We start from the raw sequence: 23,581 nt of genomic DNA, 5'->3' as shown, positions 1-23,581 counted from the left end.
ACTGGCTGTGATGTCAGGATGTGTAGTTTCGTGTTAAGTGTGCGAATGTAGCTGACAAGCCCATTCACAAACCCCTCACATTCCCCTCACAATTACTTTGAATTTTATTTTTGCATAAAGTTTTCTGTTTTCTAACGCTTTCTGTTTTAATTTGGAAACAGAAATCCCAGCTTCTCTACTGAAACTGTAGAAGAGGATAAAAGGTGAAGAAGTTCTTGAAAAGTTAGTAAAACAGTACAGCAAAAGGAAAAACACAGTAAAGCTTGTTAATCAACCTGCCGCGTTTCTTTCACCTCTATTTAGTTTGGACAAACTGTGATTCAAGCAATGCGTTCACGTGACCCTCTCCTTGATGGTTGCAGTCTGCCATATACAGTCAATGCAGTTTGTAGTGTGAGGTGTGAATCAGCGATTTCAAATCACGCCATGAAAACAGTCATTTCAGGCTTTATTGGACTAAATCCTTGCTGAGAGCTTCAGGAATAAAGTCTCCCGTAGTTAAAGGGACATTAGCATCACTTTAGCACAGTGGTTTTAACTTCAAATCCTATTTGTTGTCCGTTTCCTTTATTAGTGTCAACTCACGAGTTTTGCACCAAAATGCCTGCTTAAAAGAAGTAGATGGACATAAGAGCACATGGCAAACACAGACAGGACCACTACAAAAATCTGCCACTCTATACCTCTCCATTGAACTGACCCTGCATGTAGATGTCTATGTCCATGCATGCACGTGCACCAGGCAGCAGTCACTAGTTTTTCCACCTGGAGGAGGAAGGTGAAACTGATATTTCCGTGTGACTAAGACTCAAAGGTCAAAACTTGATGCAGTTCAGCGATCAAAAGCACAGAAGCTATTAATCTTCGTCCTGTCTGCCAGGTTTTAAACATTTGATAAATATACATCAAACAAAAGTCGATTTTGGATGCCGGCTGCCTCTGAGACTGAACATTCAAATTTGTTCTGAAATTACTTCTCTGCAAAACAAATCAATGGCAGCGGGGCAGAATAAGCTCCAGACTTGTGCTTCCCGTTGCATTCGCCTTTGCATCGCTGCATAAATGACGTACTTGTCACTCTGTGTTTTATAGGCAATCACATTCTGCATGGCTCGCATCTTGCGATCATTCCAAGTGTGTCCAGTAGCAGAAAGTTAACCCCTGCTGCAGAACAACTCAGCTATGTAAAACCAAACCTTAATATTGATATCTGGCATTAATATTGATATCTGTCCATGTCGATGACAGCATTTCAACAGCATGAATTATTTTCTGTCATCCACAACAGATGGATGGGGTTTAAATAGGACGCATACATCAGGACGTGAGGCAGGGGCAGCACAAGTGCTTGACAGAGATAAGTGTGACAGCCAGGCTGAATACGAATTGCGTGAGGGATAAATTAACTCTTAATGCCCTGGGACGGAAGCCGATCTCTTGGAACTGATGGAGGTTCGGAGCTCAATCTCACTTTCTTCCGAAAGCAGCAGGCTCATATTTATGACCAGCTGCAAGCTTAGCAGGAACATTTGCATGAGAGTGGAGTCTCATAAATACCTGATGGGCTTGTGAATATCAGGTTCACTTGATTCAGAGAGCAGGTAAAGGAACAAGGCACCCGTAACAGGCTTGCTGTAGATTTGATGTCAGAGGCTTAGTAACTCAGTTATTGAGCATAAAACGGGTTTGGGATTCAAAATCTTTGCTTCAACAACAAGATCTCAAACTTAAATATACATAAGCTACATAACTTCCTTAAAAACACAAAAGTAGCAATTGCAATCCTTTCATATTTATTCCCAGACTCTAAAGATACAGAATTTGGCCACTTTGCATTCATCATCAGGCTAATGTGATAGGAGGATACTAAATCCTTGTTGTCATAATTAGAGCTTAGTGAAATGAAGCTGCTGAAGCCTGAAGCTACATTGTAAGATACTTTTGGGAAAATAGTTAATTAGTTATTATTGCATGTACTCAAAGAACAGAGTCAAACTCTTGCCACAACATGAACTCTTTTTGCAGTTGAAATTTAGGATTCTTAACTTCATCCCAGAGCTACTTTATTTCACATCTTGCCTTTGTTGGCCAATTCTCCAATGTGAGATCAACAGATGGACTTATCTGGAATCTCATGATAAGCACATTAAGGCTTACTTTGCTTTGGTCACTAAATAATCATACTGAGATCTTAAGAGAATGTTCTGACATTCTTCAGTGGGGGTTTTTTTTATGTTTTCTGTGACCATGAAGAGGTTTTGGCGGCATTTTTATTTTCTATTTTCATGATCACCTTTGTGTTATTACTGTATGTCAAGGTCGCAAAATAACATTAAATAAGTCCCATACTGATGTTTTCGTTAGCCTTTCCGAGACTTTAAACAGAGACCGCTGAGAGTTACATGAGAAGATTGATACCACTTTCATGTCTGTTCGTTAAATCTGGCTGAGTCAGGAGATGATTAGCTTAGCATAAAGACTGAAATAATGGGGAAACAGCTAGTCACAAAGTGAACACATAACTCCACATAAAACCAAAACTTATTATTTTTACATTGTGTACAGATTAACCAAATGAAATATAATTTGTTACTGTAATTAGTGATATTTAGAGGCATTTTTTTTATTTGGAGAGAGCAAGGCTGGCTTTTTCCGCGTTTTCAGTTTCTATGCTAGGTTAAGCTAATTGTCTCCTGGCTCTAGCCAATTTAACAGATAAATATGTTGAGTTATGAGAGTTGCATCAATATTCTCTTCTAACTCCCAGCTAGAAAGTGAATAAACCTATTTCCTAAAATGTAGAACTATTCCTACATGATATTTGACAGCCATAGTTGAAGTTTGCTACTTCCAAACTTCTCTTTCTTTCTCACTGCCTGCTGTAAAAGCCCCATGGTCTTTTGTACTGGGTCACTGACTTTCATTGAGTTCCTACAAGCCATTGTGCTAAGACTTTTAACATTGATTTATCAGGTTTGGTCACTTTTACATCTCATGCGTCGCATCTGCAATAGCGAATTGAGTTACTTTTGACCACACTTCGGGTCTAAGATGCTAGCGTAGTGTGCTTGTAGACTAAACATGGACTTTTTCAGTCATTAACCGTGGTCCAAGCCACTCTGGAGAGGACCCGTGGGGAGTTTATTGCCTAATTTGGGATGTAATTAATCTCTATTAAAACAGCCATCTCACTCCCTACCTGATCCACAGCTCACAGGCAATTTTGCGCCTCAGAGCACAAACCACTGGGAACATGCCTCGAGAGCGAGGAAAAGGAGGAGAAGATGACTGCTTTCCAGGAGGGGTAGATGAGGAGAGTTTAAAGACAGAAAAAAGTACAGAGTGGAGATGGATGGCTGAAAAAGATTTATAATCTCACTTGTGACACGTAAAGGTGTTTCACAAGAATAATGGCAGGCTATGTTTTCTCTTTAACTGCATACTTGTCTGCTTTCTGTCTCTTTCTCCATTTGTTTTTTGCGTTTCACTTTCTGGCCTCATTTCTCTGTCTCCCACTGCCTTTCCCATCTCTTTCTGTCTCAGATAATCTAAGCCAGGTTTAAGCCTCCATCTACTCTATCTGCCTCCCTCTCTCTAAGTTTCCCCCTGTCTGATTCCGTTCTTACTGCGAGGCCTGAGAAATCCTCAGCAGATGCCTGAGAGACTGTTTGGCTGGATCCATGCTGTTGACAGACAACACAGCTTTAAATGTGAAAACAAGGCTATTTCGAGCAGGCTTTGCAGAGATGGAATGCATGAATTTATAGAGAGAGTGGGGGGGGGGGACCTCACAGACGCTTTCTTGTTTGAATTGTTTGACATTTTTCTCCGAACTTGTCAACACAAAATGCTTTGTGGGAACAGCATGGAGGAAAATGCAAACATTTTGTGCCTGTCAAGGTGAGGGCTTTTATCCTGACACTTTACATATACAGTAAATACGCATCAAAAACTAAGTTCCTATTTTTCTGCATTTCACAGCAACAGTCTTACATTTACTAATTGTCTATAGCTCACAGCATTTGCAACCAGTTGTTAAATTCAGCAAGATGGAAAGAACCACCAGTACTCTGGTTCATATTCAAGTCATTGCCAATTCAAGTATTAGCTACATAAAATGCCACTTTCTTGACCAAAATTGCCAAAGGCTTTGACAAGATGACACAAATTTAGAGATAATTCAAACAGGCAGAATACCACCATGATTCCCAATTACATTTAAGATTACATCTGAGACAAATTCATAACGTCCGTATTGGGCTATTCTGCACCTCAAGAGTTACGTCTATTGCCAAGGTTCAGTGGCAATGGAGGAAGCAGTGTGTCCTGTATGTAGCGAGGCAGAAAGTGATGGTGTGGAGGGTCGGGGTGGTGGATGTGTTTATAACACATCTGGCTTCCATGCAGGACACCAGAGATCATGTCCCATCGCAGACCTGCAATTAACATTTGTGTTTTTATTTACCGTAACCATGATTTTCCCCTAACCTTCACCAGGTGTTTTAGATGCGTAACATTAATTTAGTTTTCTTTTTTTGTTTTCTTTTTCTCTATTTTCTCCAATAGTCAGTTCCCCAAGTCAATGTAATGCCACCTGGTTCCCTTGTAATCTGCTCTATATGTTCCTTTTATATGCCAGCGCTTGATTTGTTCTAATTATGTGCACCTGACACTGCTTACCTGTTGAGGATGGACTGTGACAGTCACTGAGCCTGCACACTGAGGAAGACATCAGCCAAAAGGTTTGTGCTTGTCACTCTTCTGCATCGAAAAAGAATGAAGATACAGCAAATGTGAACTTCAATAGACAGATTTTTACTCTAACCAGTTTAACTTCAGTTAGCCCTAACCATACCTTAACCATATTTTAGTTGCCATAACCACGATCTTTCCCTAACCTAAACCACACCGTAGTTGCCATGCACAGATATTGTAGAAAGCGAGAAATGTATACATTTGGACACACACACAGACACACAAAAAAGGTTGTCATTGAATGTAATCCGGGGTTTTGCAGAATAACTGTCTAATATCATCGTTCTTGTCTGGTGATAGGTTTGCAAAAACAGAAGCGGTGAGATGATAAACGGTATATACCATAGCGTTGTTAATAATTCCTCAAAGTTGAACAAGGATGTTGTTTATTGTTTATTTTGGGAAATAATTTTAATGCTAGCCTTTGTTTTCTCTTTTAAATAAATTTGGCTAATTTGGAGCTTGTATAAAACCTGTCTGATCATCTGACTGGCTTTGTTTCTTGCCCTGTCTGACCACTTTTTAGTGATGTCGTGTCATGGTTGATTTTCTTCTTCTTCTTCAGTCTTCTATAAATTAAAAAAACAAAAACCCCACTAACAGGTTTGTAGGAACACTGAGATACAGGAGAACTAAACTCTCCACTTTAGTACAAAGTAGTTTATTCTTCAGATTGCAGAAAGTACAATAGAAAATCTGGAAAGTGTCTGAATGCAGAACAACAACAGTTGTGAGTGTCGACTTAAAATGAAGTTAGATTCAGGCGGATACGTTGGTCTCTAGTGATTGGTTAGGGAAAATCGAACACCACCACCCCCACCCCACCCCCACCCCACCCCCCCAACCACCACCACCACCACCACCACCACACACACACACACAGAAATCGGTTAAAGTGGAGGCAATGTCAGAGTGAAGATGGAAATGGAGTATAACGAGTTGACAATTCTGTCTGATATCAGGCAACGGAGATGCAGCTCCCGCTTCAGAGACCTTCACTCCTCACTGCTTTGAGATAACAATTGCCAGTCAGGAAGATTTCCAGCACCTGCAGGGCAACATGGCCTTCGCTCCCTCTGCAGAGTTGCTGCATTTGGTGAGAGGCCAAACTTACAAAACCAAGGTCTAACATCCCATACTGGAATTATCGACTAACAGCAACTGATTGTCCACATGATGTGGTTAGTTTTTACATAATTCCCTTTCTCAACCCTTCTCGACATGATGCGTTGTGTCGGTCTTGCTCTGCCTGACCTCCTGTAATCATCTCATCTCATTTTCCCTCTACCGTCCCTGGACTGCTAAGCTTGCTCTGTTTGCAGTCCTTCCCATCTACCACACAAATATGTGCTGCACGCAGGTATACAGCAAAAAAATGACTGACAATGTGAAGCCTGAATAGATGAAAAATCCTGCCCGGTGTCAAGGCTAACTTGACGGAAAATTCAATCAAACCTCAAGTGTCCGTGAGATTAATAGTTGCCATTATTCATACTCGACTCAAGGTGCTGTGCGTGTGTTGCTTATGTGAGCGTATGAATGTGTCTGTGTGGGTGAAAGAGATGGAGAGGAAAGTGAAGAAATAGATTATATTACCTCTACAGAGACTGTGCAGTTGTAACATTTTTTAGTAATAATCAAACACCAAAATGGATTCAACAAAGTGCCGTTACTTTGAAAAGTGTGTGTGTGTGGGGGGGATCATTACCCAGCAGGCTGAGGTCAGATTGGGGGTAGGAGACAAGGTCAACCGTTACATTACATCAGAGGCTTCTTCCTCACTCCTGTCGCTTCCAATTTACTTAATACAGGCGAACTGTTCTTCCCTGCTCTCTGGAAGATAATCGACAATGAAATTAAGTGGCGGTGGGCCCGCGTCAGTGGGGGATTGTGGAGGATGTGACGGCTCAGGGCTGATGGGAGATAATCGCAGGACACAATAACCGTTGCCAAGAGAATTGCTCCAGGCTTCTTTATGGTCATAATAACCGTAACCTTGCCTGGCACTGTAAGGTAAGTCAAATATGTGGGCACAAACATTTTGTTTGGGTGCATGGACGCACGCATACACACAAACGCTCGTGGGTACACGCTCTTGCAAACACATCACAGCTCACTAACATCCCTCTCTCTCACACTAGACAGAAGCTCACACATGTGAATTATGTCACTGTCAGGAGCAATATCGACTCCAACACACACACACACACACACACTCGGAAGGAGTGTACATTTTTCTCCAATCATGACAAATCACCCTTTCCCCCGGCTGTCCCACCTCAGGAGGCTGTTACAACAGTGTCAGCTCAGATGAGGAAATAGGTGACTCACCAACCTGGAATCATTGAACCTGGCAACCGCTTTTACTTTCATGTTATTGGGCTGCTTTATTTCATCGCGCTCTTTGAGGTTTTGTCACAGAGATTACAGCCAAACAAAGTTTCTCAAGAAATGACACAGCTCTGGCTCGTTTTCATCTCAGTTGATCTTTATTTTATTTTTTCTGCTTGTTGGGTGTCTTCCTGGGTGAGGCAGCCGCTGAAGAGCTGGCAATTTGATGCAGTTTAATCTCACAATTTGTGTGGCATTGAATTTTAATGTTTTGACATTAGTTTTTTAACCTGTTTTTCATGTATTGCTTTTTTCTTGCATGTTAATAGCAAATTAGGATAACAGCCAACACTCACTTTCAGCGTTTGCAGTTAGTCCTTCCCCTTGTTAGCATTCAGCTGGCTGACTAAACACTGTGACACTAACTACTTATGCAAATAGGCCTAGTACAATAATTACACCCTGCCACAGGGGCTTAAACACAGATAAAGCCCACCTAGAGAGCGGCCCTACGATAACATGTATGGTAGAAAAACGGCGCTTGTTACTGATATCGAATGCCACCGTGGAATTACACCTGTGTTCAAAGAACAGTTCAAATGTTATGATATATGGTTGCCATTTGCTATATATGCCATGGAAAAGGCGAACCCATCTCCATCATGGTTTTTTACTTTATTTTGGTCAAATAGTCAGTAGCAATCTATAATAAAATGATGTTCTTATTCTACATAAACTATAAAGAAAACGATTTAATTAAACTAATAATTGCTTATTTTCTTTTATATTTTTGTCATATACAGATATGCAATGATGATTGCTGGGTAATATGTATGTTGACGTTGTCCAATGGCAAGTCTATTTGATCACGTGACGAAACGATACGCTATACGGTAGCTAGTTGAGGCGCAAAATCTGTCAAGACTGACAAACTGAGTCGACAACCATGCAGCAAGTAACGTTCGGATAGCAAGCTAGGTATGATGTTAGTCCTAAAATCGGATTGTGTTAGATTTAAATTTCTTGTAACACACTTGTAGGTGAGCACAAGTGCTTTTTCAAGGAGATTTGTATCTGATGGGCGGCCGTGCCCCTATTTAACAGGTCGTTGTCCTTTCGGAGTCAGGTTTATTGTGCAGTAAAATCATCATTTGATGGGATTTATGCAGTCTGTGTGTAGCTGGCCAGTTTTCGGGACATGGTGTTGTTGTTTTATGTCAAATATTGCAGCTCTCTTCTGTCTTGTGCTATTGGCTTCATTTTACTATCATCTCTTACCTTTTATATGAAATAGGAGTGCACTCCTGAGGTTATTGCACACAAAAAAAGAAGCCTTCTGTTAAAGTCAGAGGTCATTTCAGCACCGCAGTGAAATACACAGCTCCACTGCTCCCAGGAGCTGATGCTTGCTTTCGCATTTCAGCACTTTGACCGTCAGATTGGTTTTGGTAGCTTTCTCTTTGACCTTTCTTCTTTCCCAATACAATAGCTTAAGAAACTCATTCGACTGTAGAATCCAACACATTGTTGGTTTTTTATATATATACATATCTCTAGCGAGCACTGGGGCCCATTGTAATACTACCTTACGCCACTGCCCTGCCAACAGTATAAACACATACACAAGCACACACGTTGTAGCCACCTTGCAAGGTAAATCTGTATTGTTTGTTATTAAAACTATAATTGTTATACAGAATAAAAAGGTTAACACTTTAGACCACAGCTCTATTTTACAGATAACAGTATTTAAATCAGGAGAGACAGGTGAAAAAAGCAAAGATAGTGAGATGCTGATCTTGACGGAGTCTTTGGCGCTTAGACTCCTTAGGGAGAATAAATCCCCCCATGGAGTCCAGACACTGGTGGTGGTAGCTGATGACTCTGCTGAGACTGATGGCCGAAGAGGTCGATGGACTGATGAGTATTACTACGCCTAAGCATGCAGAAGTGTAGTCTTCCTGACTGAACTTTCGCTAGAGCTTCATTTAGTCATGAAGAAATGAGAGTAATTGTGGCTCAGTTAGTTCTCCTGCACCCACCTGACTCTCCATTCATCATATAACACAACTGAATATTTATTAGAATAATAGTACGCGCTCACATTGTGTCTAGCTTGTTTTTTGATCATTAATGTGTAATACAGGGGTTCAGATACATCTGAGGGGTCACCAGATGATTCAAGCTGCACTAATCCATTCTTTTATATTAACAACCCATTAAATGGCTTGCAGTGACGAACCCACAGATAATTATCACCCAACAGTTCTATCTAGTGTTTTAGCGTCTTTCAGCTATTTGTTTTAGTTTTATGGCCCCCAACTTCGGATCATTCTCACTGCTCTCATGAACCCCGTTTCCAGTTGCAGCAGGGCCCCAGAATGGAAACAGGAAATGAATTAAAGAATGAATGAGCACAAAAACTTGAAAATGAATCAAAACTTTGCCAAAAAAGAAAATGTGGAAATACATGTGGAAATTATTAAATCTATAAATAAATGTGTGTGGAGACAAATAAATATGGCAATAAATAAATATTTTTAAAGGAAAATATTTATTGCCCATTATTTTGTTTATAGTTTTTGGCAAAATTTTTAAATTTATCATGCTCGCTTCTCTATTTATTTATTTACCATGTCACTTGGCACTTGGGCTGGGAAAAATGCATGAAAATCAGTGTCAACACAGAGAGAGCAAATGTCACTCACTTGCTAACTAGCATTAGCTACGCAGCAACATGGCAGAATCCGCACACTGTTCGGTCCCGACTCCCACGGCTTCACCTCTCGTATTCAGAGATAGGCCAACAAACACAATCCGACAATACAGATCAGTGTGCGGAGTATTTTTTCAGTCTATCCCTTTGTAGCTGGGATAGATTTAGTACGAGGTAGCTAGAGTAGCTAGCCACCTAGAGTCATGACAGTCCCGAACACTGAGGCGAGTGTGGCTATGGTGTAACTGTTCACGTCACAGTTTGCTGGACTGTCGTGACTCAAGAGCTAGTTGTACTTTTTGCCTAAAAATAATGTTTTTTGCATGTTTTAATAACTCCACTTTCACAACATAGACATTTTACACATTGTGCAATAAAACTAAATTCTAATTAATCAAATTAATTTGATATATTGACCGGCCGTACACTACCTCACCTGCACCAAACAACAGACAGACGATGTTAACAACTAGCTAGTGAGCAGCGCTAAAAGGAAAGTGAATATTAGTTTACATTCATCAGAGGGACACAAACATAACTCCACATAAATGCTAATGTTGTTCCATATCTGCTGGGTAAATAGGCATAGGCAATGTCAGCTTGTTCCGCTGCCCCCAAGTGGCCAGAAAATCAATGAATGCAGAATTTTTCTGACTTTGTTTTCTGACATGGGAAAAAAAAAATCACTCCTTTGTCACTCACATCTCATTATCTACACATGTCCCTAATCTGTGCTGCGTTCACAAGTAGGTCTTTATTTTGAGGCTTCACAAGCAAAAAAGGATAGGAACCACCAGTCTAATATCTATCATTTTAAAAGTCAAGGAGTTGTAAATTTAAATCCAAGGAGGAAAAAGGCACCCTTGGATACTTTTATACTGTTGTCGATATAAATTCATGATGAATACTTTTTACTTACTACTATAATTTTTTGAGTCTGTACTTTCTGTCATAACTTCTCTGACTTCCATTTTCCCAGAAACTTTGTTGAAACCACCTGTTTCTCTCTCTCTCTCCTGGCCCAGGAGAGAGAGAACAGGTGCGCACTTGTTCCTTTCAGCTGTGGGGTTAAACATGTAGGTGGAAAGCGAATTGACCGTTTGACCGCAGCCACAAAACACGAGCCATGTTTTGTGGCTGCTTTGCATTCTGGTCTACTGAGACTACTGCTGGATGAGAAATGGGTCTCTCTGCCTCTACAATGATGGATTTCACCCTGTGGGATTGTTGATCGTCAGAGCAAAATAGTGCATCTAAAGAGAAGATCTCGCTCCGGGACTCAAAAGTATTGGTTTTTGCCCAGCAAATATTTAATTCATAATTAAGTTGTTATGTTGTTATAACAAGAAACTTTTATATGTTGTTAAAACAATAAAAAAAAGATCCAGTGAATGCCTAAAGAGAAGACTAGAAAATTGGACAATGAATATGTTTTGTTTTATTTCATGCTTGGGATGAGACAGCCAAAGTATTATCCATTTATCCATCCACACATTACCGGCTTATCCTGTGCAGGGTCTCGAGCCTGTCCCAGCTCACACTGGGCAATAGGACGGCTACACCTGGACAGGTCACCAGTCTATCCACAGGGCAGGACAGGACAATCATACTCACATCTACACCTGCAGGCATTTTTTTAAGAGTGGTTACTAGTAATCATAACTATAACTAGGGCTCATCATTATGAGCGACGTCTTTCACAAACGTGTAGTCGTGTATTCCCACACAGTCAACTGTGTTTAAAATAAACACTGCACGGACCACTGTGGTTGACATTTACCGATCTAATCTGACACCAAATCCATACACAATTACGCACAGGCACAGTGTCTTTATAGGCATTGATATCAATTTATCATGTCAAACATATCTATTTTTAATGAGATACGTGTATTTTGTGTAATAACGGGCAATGTTGTTGCATTTGTTATAACAAGAAAAGTGTCTTGTTAAAACTGAATAATTTGTTATAATATAAGAACAATTATAACATGAAAAATATCTTTTATACGGGAAAAGGAATTGGGTATGTACTATTTGTATGTTATATGTCTATAATAACGACTAAAAAGCATGCCTGCCTCGGGCGGAGTGTTATGGAGTAAGTGGGTACTTAAAAAAATAATCAGAACCAACCTGTTCTGTCTAAATTCATGAACACAGGTGGTAAACAGCAGCCGTTGCTCTGCAGGAAAGCACTGCTGTTGCTGCACAGAGATGGTGTTTCTGCAAATTACATGTTTCCTTATCAAAGGCCCATTAACAGTTAGTTCAGTCATACTTTTAAGTCAGTCTTTCACAGCTCACTTAGTGGGATGTCAGAGCTGTGTAGTGCAAGAAGGCTCACTGAGCTGGGTGAGCATCAGCCGAGCTCACAGGTTGTTCAGCCGAGTATCACTGCAAGGTCAATCATTGCCTCGTTTACTGAAAAGCTATTTGCTAATCCCGCTAATGGGTCTGTTCAGAGACTGTATCTGATTGAGAATTTGCTCTCAGACAGCATACTATTTAGACAGCAGCACATTAATGTTATCTTGGGTTATTTCAAGGGGATTGAACAAGGGGATTTCTCAAGAAGTCAAGCTGGAATGAGAAAGATCGGCTGGGTAGGAGGTGCAAAAAAAAATCACATGAGGTTAGAGGAGGGTGGTTGCTCCCAGGAGCAGCAGCTGCATCAACAATGAAAGCCAAGCCATGATATAGTTTGATATGACTGTCCACACACCAGTTTTATTCATCCCAGTGGGGACATTTTCATATATCACTGGGGTCAGCAGAGCAAAGGCCCCAAAGAGCTCGTAACCTGGCATACCTGCTTTAAAGACGACAGCCTGCGACTCCGTATCACACTGCATTCCTAACGAATTAGGAGATTAATCGTGGACTTCATGTGAAACGTGCGCTCTTCCGCCGAGCTGCATCCAAGGTCAAAGAGCTGCAGTGCGCGCGGATGTGGCTCAGCGTGAGATGTGAATCTGATCTGATGTGCGTCCAAATTGGCCTGCATGTTTACAGAATGCTGGGCTTTCATCCGCAGCCTGATGTTCAGATCATTTCCACTGAGTTGCAGCTGAGTCTGATTTAAACAAACAACTCTGAGTGATGTAGGCATGCAGTGCAATTTTTTTTATTCATGAATGCTGATTGGCAACTGGGCAAGGTTCACTTCTTTGCCCTAAAATGAAAAAATATACCAGGAAATCCATTCTGCAAAATAATCATCTTGATTTTAAGAATCATGCATCCCGGTTATTCAGAAACAGTGAATTTAGGGTGACAAAGGTTCATGCTTAATGCAAGCTGAGCTGCTTACACAGCTTTACAAAAAACCTCCTTCTCCTGCGGTCTGAAATAAAACTGCTAAGGATCAGTATGTAACGCCACCTTCATACACGGACGTGTTTGTGTAGCCGCCAGAAGCACTTTCGTATGACGGTGACATCACATACAAATCCGTATGACAACCAGCAACCAGCTAACCGCTAGCTAGCTACAATTTTTTTCACTTTCTGTTGGCAGAAAATTAAAAAAAAATAAGCGTGGTTGGTTTTGGAGCAGTGAGAGCAGAGCACAGCTAATAAACAGTTTTATTGATCACAGAGATAGCATTAACTTGGAATGAAGTTGGTTCAATGTAAAAAATAAAAAATAGCTTCATTGTAGCAAGCTACTTTTGTTGCTGTAGCTTAGCTTGCTACATTTCTCTGGGGGGTAATGTTAGCTTCAGTGTAGTGAAGCTTCATTTAATGTAGAGTAACTGGTAGTTTAGCTCACTACACTTTCCAAGTAGCTTGCCCAACACTGTTATAATCATAGACTGTATAAAATTTAAAAAATGGACGTAGTGTCCGTGACGTCACCCACAGGTTACTGAAGAGCCGCCGTGAAGCTCAAAGACGGCGGCTCGGGACATCGCCATCTTGGCAGTCCCTGAACCCGGCCAATCCAAAAAATGGGCAAAGAGGTAGAGCTGTGGCGGGCCGAATGAAGCCTGGTTGATGAAACCACCTAGCGGCAAACCACCTGATTGGGCACCCACCTGTCACTCAACACGTCCTTAATTATGCACACCTTTAAGCCATGATATAATTTAAAGGGTGAGTGATATAAAAATTCACCCCACTCACATTTGTCATGAAGGGGAAAATTAGCTATAGAGACTAAAACTGCTTTTTTTACCAGGCTGTAAACATGTTTATTTCTGCTGTAAATTTGGGCATTTTAACACGGGGGTTAATGGGGATTGACTCGCTTTTGGAGCCAGCCTCAAGTGGCCATTCGAGGAACTGCAGTTTTTGGCACTTCCACGTTGGCTTCATTTGTCAGCACCGGAGGTTACCGCTTGATTATAATTTATGTCTTGCTTTTATAATTGTGATTTTTATCAGGTGTAATTATGTTACAAGAAATGTAACAGTCAAGATAAAGAGGAAATTGAATTCTGTTTTTAATAGAGGCATAATGTCATTCATTCATATGTTCCAACGCTGTGCGCCACGTGCAGAATACTAGATGCTCTCTATCACAATACAGCACAAGTGAAAGGTCACCTCGGAGGTGCAAAGCAATTGTCTTATCTTTGAATGGAAAATATTAATGAATGGATCCACATCATTATCTTTGGTGATGATGTCATGCTGCCGGTCTACACGTGACAATTTCATGTTTTAGTGTTGGAAAGAACTCAGATGTATTTTCATGTAGCATCAGTGTTACTTGAGAATTAAGTGAGTCAGTTAAAGGAGCAGTGCGTAGGATTTAGTGGCATCTAGCGGTGAAATTGCAGATTGCAACTATTTAATACCGCTCGCCTCACCCTCCCCTTCCAAGTGTGGAGGAGAAAGTTCGGTAGCCGCGAAACTCGCGAAAAACGCGAAAGGCCCAGTCTAGAGCCAGAGGTTTGTCCGTTCTGGGCTACTGTGTAATGAAAACACAACGATTCTTATTTTCAGGTGATTATACATGGTGGTCTGACATTGCTTATCCAAACATCTATACATATTTGATCGAATCACCAGGTAGCGTTAGGCTAAGTGTTGTCTGTAAATAACCAACCTGTTAATACCCAACTGTTCGACCTGGGCTGGGCTGAGATTTAGTTGGAGACGACAGTCATGTTTACTGATGCTGCTATTCTGTATGACTGTACTCCAGCAGCCTTCCACTCAAGATGGCTATACATTACTGTCACCAGCATCATATACTGTAGCTATTTATCACACTGACTGAATATTCATGTATCTTATGTGCCTCAAATCTCAGTGTGCAAGCCTTGGTTATTAATACGGTTGTTACTAGTTTCTTATTTAAAGTTAAATGACAGAAGCTATTTCGATACTTCATAATCCACATAAAAATAAGCGGGATGGAAACGTTAATTATAATGATAGTAAATTTATAATTCATGCTTATTGTAATCAAAAAGGAATTTACACTGCGACCAAAATGAAGAATTACCATTCTCTGGAGGCTCATACATTCTTCAGCAGTGGGTGGGTGCAGATTATTCTACATATAAAACCTAATTGCACCACGATTATTTTCCCCCAAAGGGGGCGCAGCCTTGGCGCTTGATGGCGGGATGCCAGTCTGGTCTGTGACGCACTGGGTATCTTTTAGGCCAGTCCCCATGGAGGAGGAATTTTACACTGAAATGCTGCCAACTGTTCATTGTTTATGTAGGTTCAAAGGTCATTGTCATCCATGCATCCATGATCAAAATGTGTTGTTTTCAACAATGTTATATGAGTGCATGTCCTTGTAAATAAAACAGCTCATGGATTCAATTATTTCTGTTAACAGGGAGAAGGCCAGTGTGCTTTGGAAGTAGCGTTAGCTTCTAATGCTAAAGTGTCGTTGCCTCAGGGCAAAACACAGAGAAACAATTTAGAAATGATACTATGTATAGGCGCATAGACTTACCTCTTGAAAAGGACTGGTCAGACAGTAACAAATTCGTGGTTGTCTGTGGAAGAAAAACAAATATATTCAGAAGGGTTTTTCATCTGTTTTCTTTCTGTGCACGTCCCTGATGAAGTAACATCCAAACAGATGAAAGCTGCATTCATTGTTTTGTTTGTTTTGGCCATCAGAACTCCACAACAAACTGATAGAAACACAACCCTCACGTATTGTCAACTAATGAAGGTGTTTATTTACACATCCAGCAGTTATGGAGCAACATTAGAATTCATTTGTAGTCGTGTTTCTGGCCACCTGATGAACGCTAGCTCAGAGTGCATAATTAGCTATTAGCACCTAGTGATCTGGTCAGAGCTCTGGATTTTAATAAGGCGGTGGATAGTTTTGCGAGGAAGAAATGCCTGTCTGAAGGGGAGACAGCTCACACCGTTACTGTGTGTTTATGGCTGTTTAATGATAAGTGCAAATGTTTGTCAGGCTATTATCAAGTCTTTAGTTTTGGTTTTGTTTTCAGTGTGTGACTTAGTGACTGCTCTGCGGGTTTTCTTTTCATGATTCCCTACAGCTGATAAATAATACTTATCAAGGCCTGTATTGACAGGTTGTTATGAGTGCAGTTTTCCCTGTATACACTGCAGGCATGCAATAGAAGCTTTTGCACTAGCTGGCATATATCTAGTGTCTGGTATGTTTTGCTAACGTTGCTACTATCCAGAATATGATGTCTTCTGTGCTCTTAATTGGTGCAGCAGGCAGTGGGAATTTCATATATGCGAACATTACAGACGGGGCGGCTCATTCATTTCTCACTACCTGCAAAAGCTAACTTTGTGTAGTCTCAGCAGTATTACTACTCATAGCTGCCATTTCTCACTGAAATTCCATGTGTCGTGTTAGCTAGCTAGAGCCGACAGATGTCTATAACCTTGAGGCATGCAGTAAAAAACGTTTTGGAAGTGCAAGGACAAATGCCACATAAAGTTTTACTTCTAATTAATTTAGATGGCTTCCATTGAGTTTCTGAATACTGAGAATGTCCATAAGCTACCATTAAATTGTTGCAATGTGTTTTCCACCTCCCTGCTGCATGTACATCCTCCATTCTTTGTAAATGGGAAACGTCTATATTCCATGTTGAGTCCCTGATACGTTTTCCTTCTAATACTGAATCCTTCCACACTCAAATTAATGAATGACAACAAACTTATTACAGGATCATCTTCTAATTCAGCCCCTTGCTCTCACACTTACTGTTATTGGTGCTGTAATAATGATTATGATAATGAAAAGCTTTAATGGTAATGACTGTCATCAATAATAATGAAATTAGGCTCATGTTATATTGTAGCTCCTTTTCACTTCCCCTTGGGTTAATGATACATCCTCAAATATGGATTTATTTTACAGTGACCGCTGTAATTTCTGTTTTATGGGACTGTCCATGTTTGAGCTCGACAGAAGAAAAGACATGAAACCTCAGCAGTTTTTAATATTGGCCCTGCATTCGTGTGTTAAAGCTGGAAGATTCAAATCAGGTCCAGACACAAATTACTTAACCTAATGTCAGATTCAAGATAGAATTATGGCGAAAACAAATCTGGGACCAACCAAATTCCATTTGCTTATGCAGCTATGTTCCATTCTGTTAGTATTTGCCATCACCGCACTGGTTGTTTTGTGTCTATTAAAGGTCAAGCATGTATTTTCAGAATTGAATTCATATTCTGAATTAAGAGGGCACTTCAAAAGACCGGCAGTACGAATGAAAGCCTTTTAATGTGATTGAGCTTGTGAGTGAAGACTCAAAACACAACACAAACTTATAGCCACTCATAAGCTCATAGCTAGAATATAACCTCCAGCTGCTACCTCAGATCAAACATGGAACTTTCTCTTTATGCTCTCTCTAACCTGAAGCCACGTCTCCTTTTAATTTCTTCTCTTCTCTTCTCCTGAGTCCCTACCACATTTTAAATCTGACTAAAGACACCACCGCCCTAAGGCCAGCTATTGACAAGGCGAAAACAAGGGTCTCCTCCATCTTATTTACTGCTCCTGCAAGCCAACCAATTTGCTGGCCATCCTCTCAGTGAGCTGTAATGGCTTCTTGACTGTCAGCGCTTTAAATCCTTTTGAGACCCGCTGTCCGGCACGCAGTAGGTGAGGCCAGGCCAGAAAGACAGTAAAACAAATTATCCTTGTGGGAAATTAAGGGGGGGATGTAATTATGAGAGGCACACACAATAACCCATGTGAATGCACCTGCACCAAATAAAGCTAATGTGAGTTTTTACTTAGTTTACTTTGTGACCTAACCATCATTATTCTCGCGGAGCTTAATGAATTATGCGGATCGTTTTTAAGATTTTATGAGAAATTACCATTTCAGTCACCTCTGAAGAAAATAGTATTTACTATTAACACCCAGCAACATTTGGGATCAGAAAAGAAGCAATATTGTTATATATTATATTATTCTGTTTGCCTGTGTTGTGCTTGTTTATGTGAGCATACACTGAGATCATACAAAACACACAGAGGAGCTTGCTTACACTCTCGCACCCAACAGAGACACATCAGTCAGCCTCCGGCGCCTGTTTTCATCAATCAGAATTGCATTGACATCACATGGCACAAAGTCAAACAGTGTCCTCTCGCTGAATGAATTGGCAGGAGAAGCTGTGAGATTAGATTGCATCTGAGGAATGCTAATTCACCAGGAGTCTGGGTCTGGAGATGTCATGATTAAAGACTCAATTTCCCAGAGGTCAGTGTGGTGTGATCACATATTACCACTAACTGATGGAGTGTCTCTGACATCTGCACTCTGACGCCTGTCACAAGCGACGGCATCAACAGCCATTAACATGGAATAGAGAATCAGGCGGCAGCGACGGATTAAATATTCCTGTCAGAGTCAAGAATTCATTCAGTCACGGAGTTCTTAAGTAGCTGTGTTATGCTATCAAACTGCTTATTCATGGTTTAGATTATGTAAGTGAAAAAGTAGAGGGAGAGGCCTACAGCAGCTCTCTGCTATAAACTGCTTAGCCCTGAAATGCTGCCATCCAGCATTATCTTCACATAGCAGGAAGCCCTGCCATGCATTATTCCAACATGTGTCTCAGTGGAAGGCATTTCAGAGTAGCAGGTTTTAATGCGGTTGTGCTGCTACGCTGGTACTGAGTGACACCATGGCTGTAACATAGACAGCACTGCTCTGTGTTTACAAGCATATCATCTTGTCATTTGAACAACTCACTGACCGCTAGAAAAATAAATTCCTGGTTTACTATTAAATGGCCATACGGTGATTTTGCATGTTTTTATACAGTCTATGGTTTTAGCCTATTAAATACAAATACAGGGTTTTGCAAAGCAAACCATTAGTTTTCATGTGGAATTCCTACAGTACCTTCCAGGTAGCATGTGATTTGTATTCATTTCTGCTGGGTGCTGAGAAAGAAACTCGTTTTAGATATATAATCCATCACAGTGACCATTTCTTTCTTTTTCTGTCAGTTATTTCATCATCATGTGGTAATGCAGTTGAAAGCAGGAACCATTTTCTCTCAGTAAGTGGTGGATCTATGGAGTCCCAAAACTGACAAAAGGCAATAAAGGTTACATATAACTGAATAAATCAATAAATACTCTAATAAATATAATGCTGTTAGTTGAATAATTTAAATGGAATCCAAAAAGAACTCTAAAGTCTTGTATTTTTCTTTAACCTCCAATGAGTTCATTAAATAAATTAAAGCTTAAAACTTTTCAGTTAGCTTACCTGAAAACATTGAGCAGCAACCTTTTAAGCTAGCTATCTATCTCCTGCTAACTTGCATTATAAAACTACACCAGCCAGGGCAGGTAATATTCCTAATGTAGCATTTTAGGCAGCAAGTTAATGCTAACAAAGTCAGCTATCATACACTTTTGATATATAAGAAAGCTGAAAAGGCTAGTGCTCTGTGTAGCTTTCAGTTTTTTCAGGTAACTTTTTCAGGTTTTTCCAGCCAAACATTTCCCTCATCACTCTCGCCTGAAAATACAGCATACATAAATGCTTAAACGTGTGCTAATACAAAAATTGCTGGCCCTTGAAAAGGAAAATAAGTAAATAAGAGTTTAAAAAATTGTATGTCAGAAATAATAAGAAGGGTGTATGGAGTTGAAGGGAAAAATTAAAAAGCTTTTTACCCACTGATTGGAGGTAGAGAGAAAAGTATAAAGCTTTACTTTTCCATTTTAATTATTTAACAAATATTATTATTATTAACTGATGTATACAGTTATATTTTGACTACTGCACTTTGTCGGCTTCAGGGCTCCACAGCTTTCAAGGACGCTCTGCCATTACAATTTTCAGTTACTGGCAAAATACCAACCATTTTCCATAATGCAGAAACAATCAGATTAACATGATCCTTTTCAAAATGTCCCTGTTTGCTTATCGTTTGTCTTCTGACTTTGATTTCCCAACAGCGTGAATGCAATGGGTTTTGGAAGTCAACTGTCAAATATAAGATGTCGAAGTGTCCTTGAACACACCACTAGTTGAGAGTTTCCAAGTGGTCCCTGCTTGTAAAAACATGCACATCCATGGTACAGCCACACAGGTGTTTTCCCTTTTTTGGCCTGATTTAAAAGTCTTCTGAGGACTGTGCGGGCGTGGCGGGACCATGTGATAAACACCTGTTTAGGTGGGAAATATTACACCTTTATCAGACCATGGAGTCCAGAGACCTCAGGTATTCAACAGCATAGCTCCACCCACCTGAGCAGAGATCTCATTAGCTGAACTGAAAACACTCGTCGGGATGGGCAGGGCCTTTTAAAATGCACGAAAACACAACAAAAAGATGAACCTAATAATATTTAAGTAAAGGGCATCAGTTATTTTACTGGCATGACTATATAAAAACCACCAGACAGGTTTTTTTTTTTATAGTATACCTGAAAATGTGTGATTTAATTCCTTCACAACATAATTAAATGTTTCGAAACTTTGAAATAATCTGGGTTTCATCAGCAACAACTCTACTGCAAGGACGGTGAAATACACAGATCTTGTTGGACTAGCACTGGGTATGTCCAAATACCCACACTTGCAGTACTTGCAAGTAGTCGTGTGCCTACTTCTGTGATGTATTTTCAGTAGCTGCCAACAGTGGGGCCTGTACTACGAAGCAAGATTTGGGGTTAGCGTATAAATTTGTTTGGGAGTGCAAATAACATTACAGCATTGATATTGTTATTTGTGAGGCGGTGAGCAGACAGTGTCAATCGATGCACTGGGGAAAATAGCAACCATAAATGTAAAAAAAAAATAATAATAAGTTGCTTGTTTCCTAACAAGCAACCATATTTTTTTAAAACAAGCCCAAAAAATCACAACCCTGCAACCCCACGCTTTATTAATGAAGCCATCCCTCATTTTCACGCAAATACTATGCATGGCTCAGTCAAGCTCACACATTTTGATGGTTTTGTTTAATTTCCACATAAAACATAAAATATAGGACCATCAACACAGCATCACAGTTACAATCAGATGACAGTGAAAAACAAACACACATTCAGGAGCTGGCTGGGAGGAGGAATACAATTGATGAAGCAATTCAATTGAATTATCTAGAAGCACATAGTCTACTGTACATAAGACACATAAGACAGCCTGGCTCTGCCCACGTTAGCACCTCTAAAATCCACTAATTAATCCACTAATTAACATGTTATCTCATTTGTTTACTCCGTACACAAACAGAAATGTAAAAAACGACAAGTTGTGGTTTTACTGGAGTTATGTGCTATAACATGTGAAATAGTGAGCTTTAGAGGTGCTGGTAGGCAAATTCTTTCATCTTTGGACAGAGCCAGGCTAGCTGTTTCCCCCTGCTTCCAGTCCACACACAGCTGCTGGCTTTAGCTTCATATTTAGCGTACAGACATGAGAGTCTCATCTAACTACCGCTCAAAAGTTTGGAGTCACCTGTTAAATTGATGTTTTTCTTCTTTCTTCAATAATGGCTCTTTTTACATAGATAAAAATAGTATAATTATACACCAAATATCTTATTTACATTTGAAAGAGTTTTAGAATAATTCAATTATTAAAACTTCCATTTAGTCCATGACCCCACAGTGTTGCAAGACAGAGGAGAATACTATTGGAACCATTTTTTCCCCCAAACACTTTTTGAACCACAACTGCTCTTTCAACTGGGCTCTAAATATTTTGGGAACCCGTTTTTCTTGGGGCCCTCTGCAGTCTACTCAGTGATCAGATTGAATAGGTTTAAACTGTGATTTGTCAGTCCATAGTATGTTCAGCTGCTATTCCGTGATCCAATTCCAATAGTGCCAACCCTAGACTACCATACTATTTCTGTTTTGAAGTTTTAAGAATAGCTTTGTTAAAGCAACACGCCTGGTAATTCCAGCTGTTCCTGTTTAAATCTGCACAGATTTTAATGCTAAGCTTCCAATTTCTTTTACCAATGACTGCTGATTTCTTATATTCTTATTTAACTGTTGCTCAGAGGTATCTTTGTCTCTCTTTGCCTTTTCAATTGTCAGTCTGTTCTCCATGTACAAAACATTACTTTTTTTGCACACCCTTCATACAAAATAACATCAATTTGTAAAGAGGACTTTCTACAGCTTGAAAGACCATTCAAAAATATGAATGAATAGTATAAATAATATAATAAAATAATGTCTGTTGATTATTATTGGTCGTCAAACCAGCTTATAGGCACGTTACTAACCAAAGGACTGGTTTGGCGCAGTATACTGTGGTGAATTGTGGGATGCACTTAGCATTGAATATTGCTGCATCAAGTGTGGGTTACGTGTACTCAGTGTTGGCATTTTTTAGACGTGGGACACATTTGCCTGCCACCTGGTGGCGTGTGACCATGCACTTTGGTGCTCGAGACTGCAAGTGTGGGTACTGGGACAGTATCCGAGAGATAAACAATTGCCAACATAACAGAGAGACAAAGGCTTAACTACCTTTTAAAATACCCCAAAATAGTTGTGTGACTCACAAAACCCCTCTCTTCATGACAGGATCGAGTGAAGAGGTGTATCTTACTTTTTGTTTTTACACTTTTTTTTAAATACTTTGTGATATAAAGTATAGCATACTTCCAGTCCTAGCCTCTCTCGGCGTACGGCAATAACACTGTTCCTTACATTCGTTTCTCTTGGCTGCCTTGCTAATTGGCTGCCGTTTCCCTGAGCAGTTAGCTGATTGGTGCTCCCGTGGTAACCAGCTTGTAGTAGGCTCCCTTCAGGGCCATGAGCTGGTCGTGCGCTCCTTTCTCGACCACAAAGCCCTTGGACATGACGGCGATGATGTCAGAGTTCTGAATGGTAGACAGGCGATGGGCGATAACGATGCAGGTCCGGCCCTCTCTGGCTTTGTCCAGGGCCTCTTGCACGGTCTGTCACAGGCATACAGACACACACATGAAGCAGTGTTCACAGACTCACACACAGGCAGCAGCCATCAGCAGTTCTCCCACACAGCAGAAACACACACTGCACAATTATAGTAATTTCACAATCATGCGTTGATTACTATCATTAGAATGTTCCAGTGCATCAGTGCGCTGCAGAGGCCTCTTTGCTCCTCAGCGTGGTTCAGCCTTTTGAGCTGGAAAAGCTACTGCACAGGCCCGCAGACCATATTCATCTTAAAAAGGCTCTACTGGAGGGTTGGTATGAACTGCGAGCTGCTGCTGATAATAATAGAGATGATGAATGATAATGATGTTAATGATAATAATAATTAACTGCCTGCTCTTCTTGCTCTCTGCACCCGGAGAATATCAAGCAGCAGCCCTGTAC

The 23,581-nt window shown here is 40.4% G+C and overlaps 1 protein-coding gene across 2 annotated transcripts in view; it reads right to left on the bottom strand.

Moving 5' to 3' along the window:
- Window positions 1-21,200: 21,200 nt before the first annotated feature.
- The window catches only part of LOC122872274 (bile salt export pump-like), a 31,115-nt gene continuing 28,734 nt past the window's right edge, over window positions 21,201-23,581 (bottom strand). For both annotated transcript variants that reach the window (XM_044188268.1, XM_044188267.1), the window contains exon 29: window positions 21,201-23,175. In XM_044188268.1, the coding sequence (XP_044044203.1) occupies window positions 22,975-23,175 (201 nt within the window). In that variant the 3' untranslated portion in view covers window positions 21,201-22,974. The remainder of the gene's footprint in view (window positions 23,176-23,581) is intronic.

Source organism: Siniperca chuatsi, linkage group LG24 (genome assembly GCF_020085105.1).
Source record: "Siniperca chuatsi isolate FFG_IHB_CAS linkage group LG24, ASM2008510v1, whole genome shotgun sequence".
Classification (NCBI taxonomy): domain Eukaryota; kingdom Metazoa; phylum Chordata; class Actinopteri; order Centrarchiformes; family Sinipercidae; genus Siniperca; species Siniperca chuatsi.
Note: the sequence above shows the minus strand (reverse complement) of the source record. Positions and strands in the feature narration are given on the sequence as shown.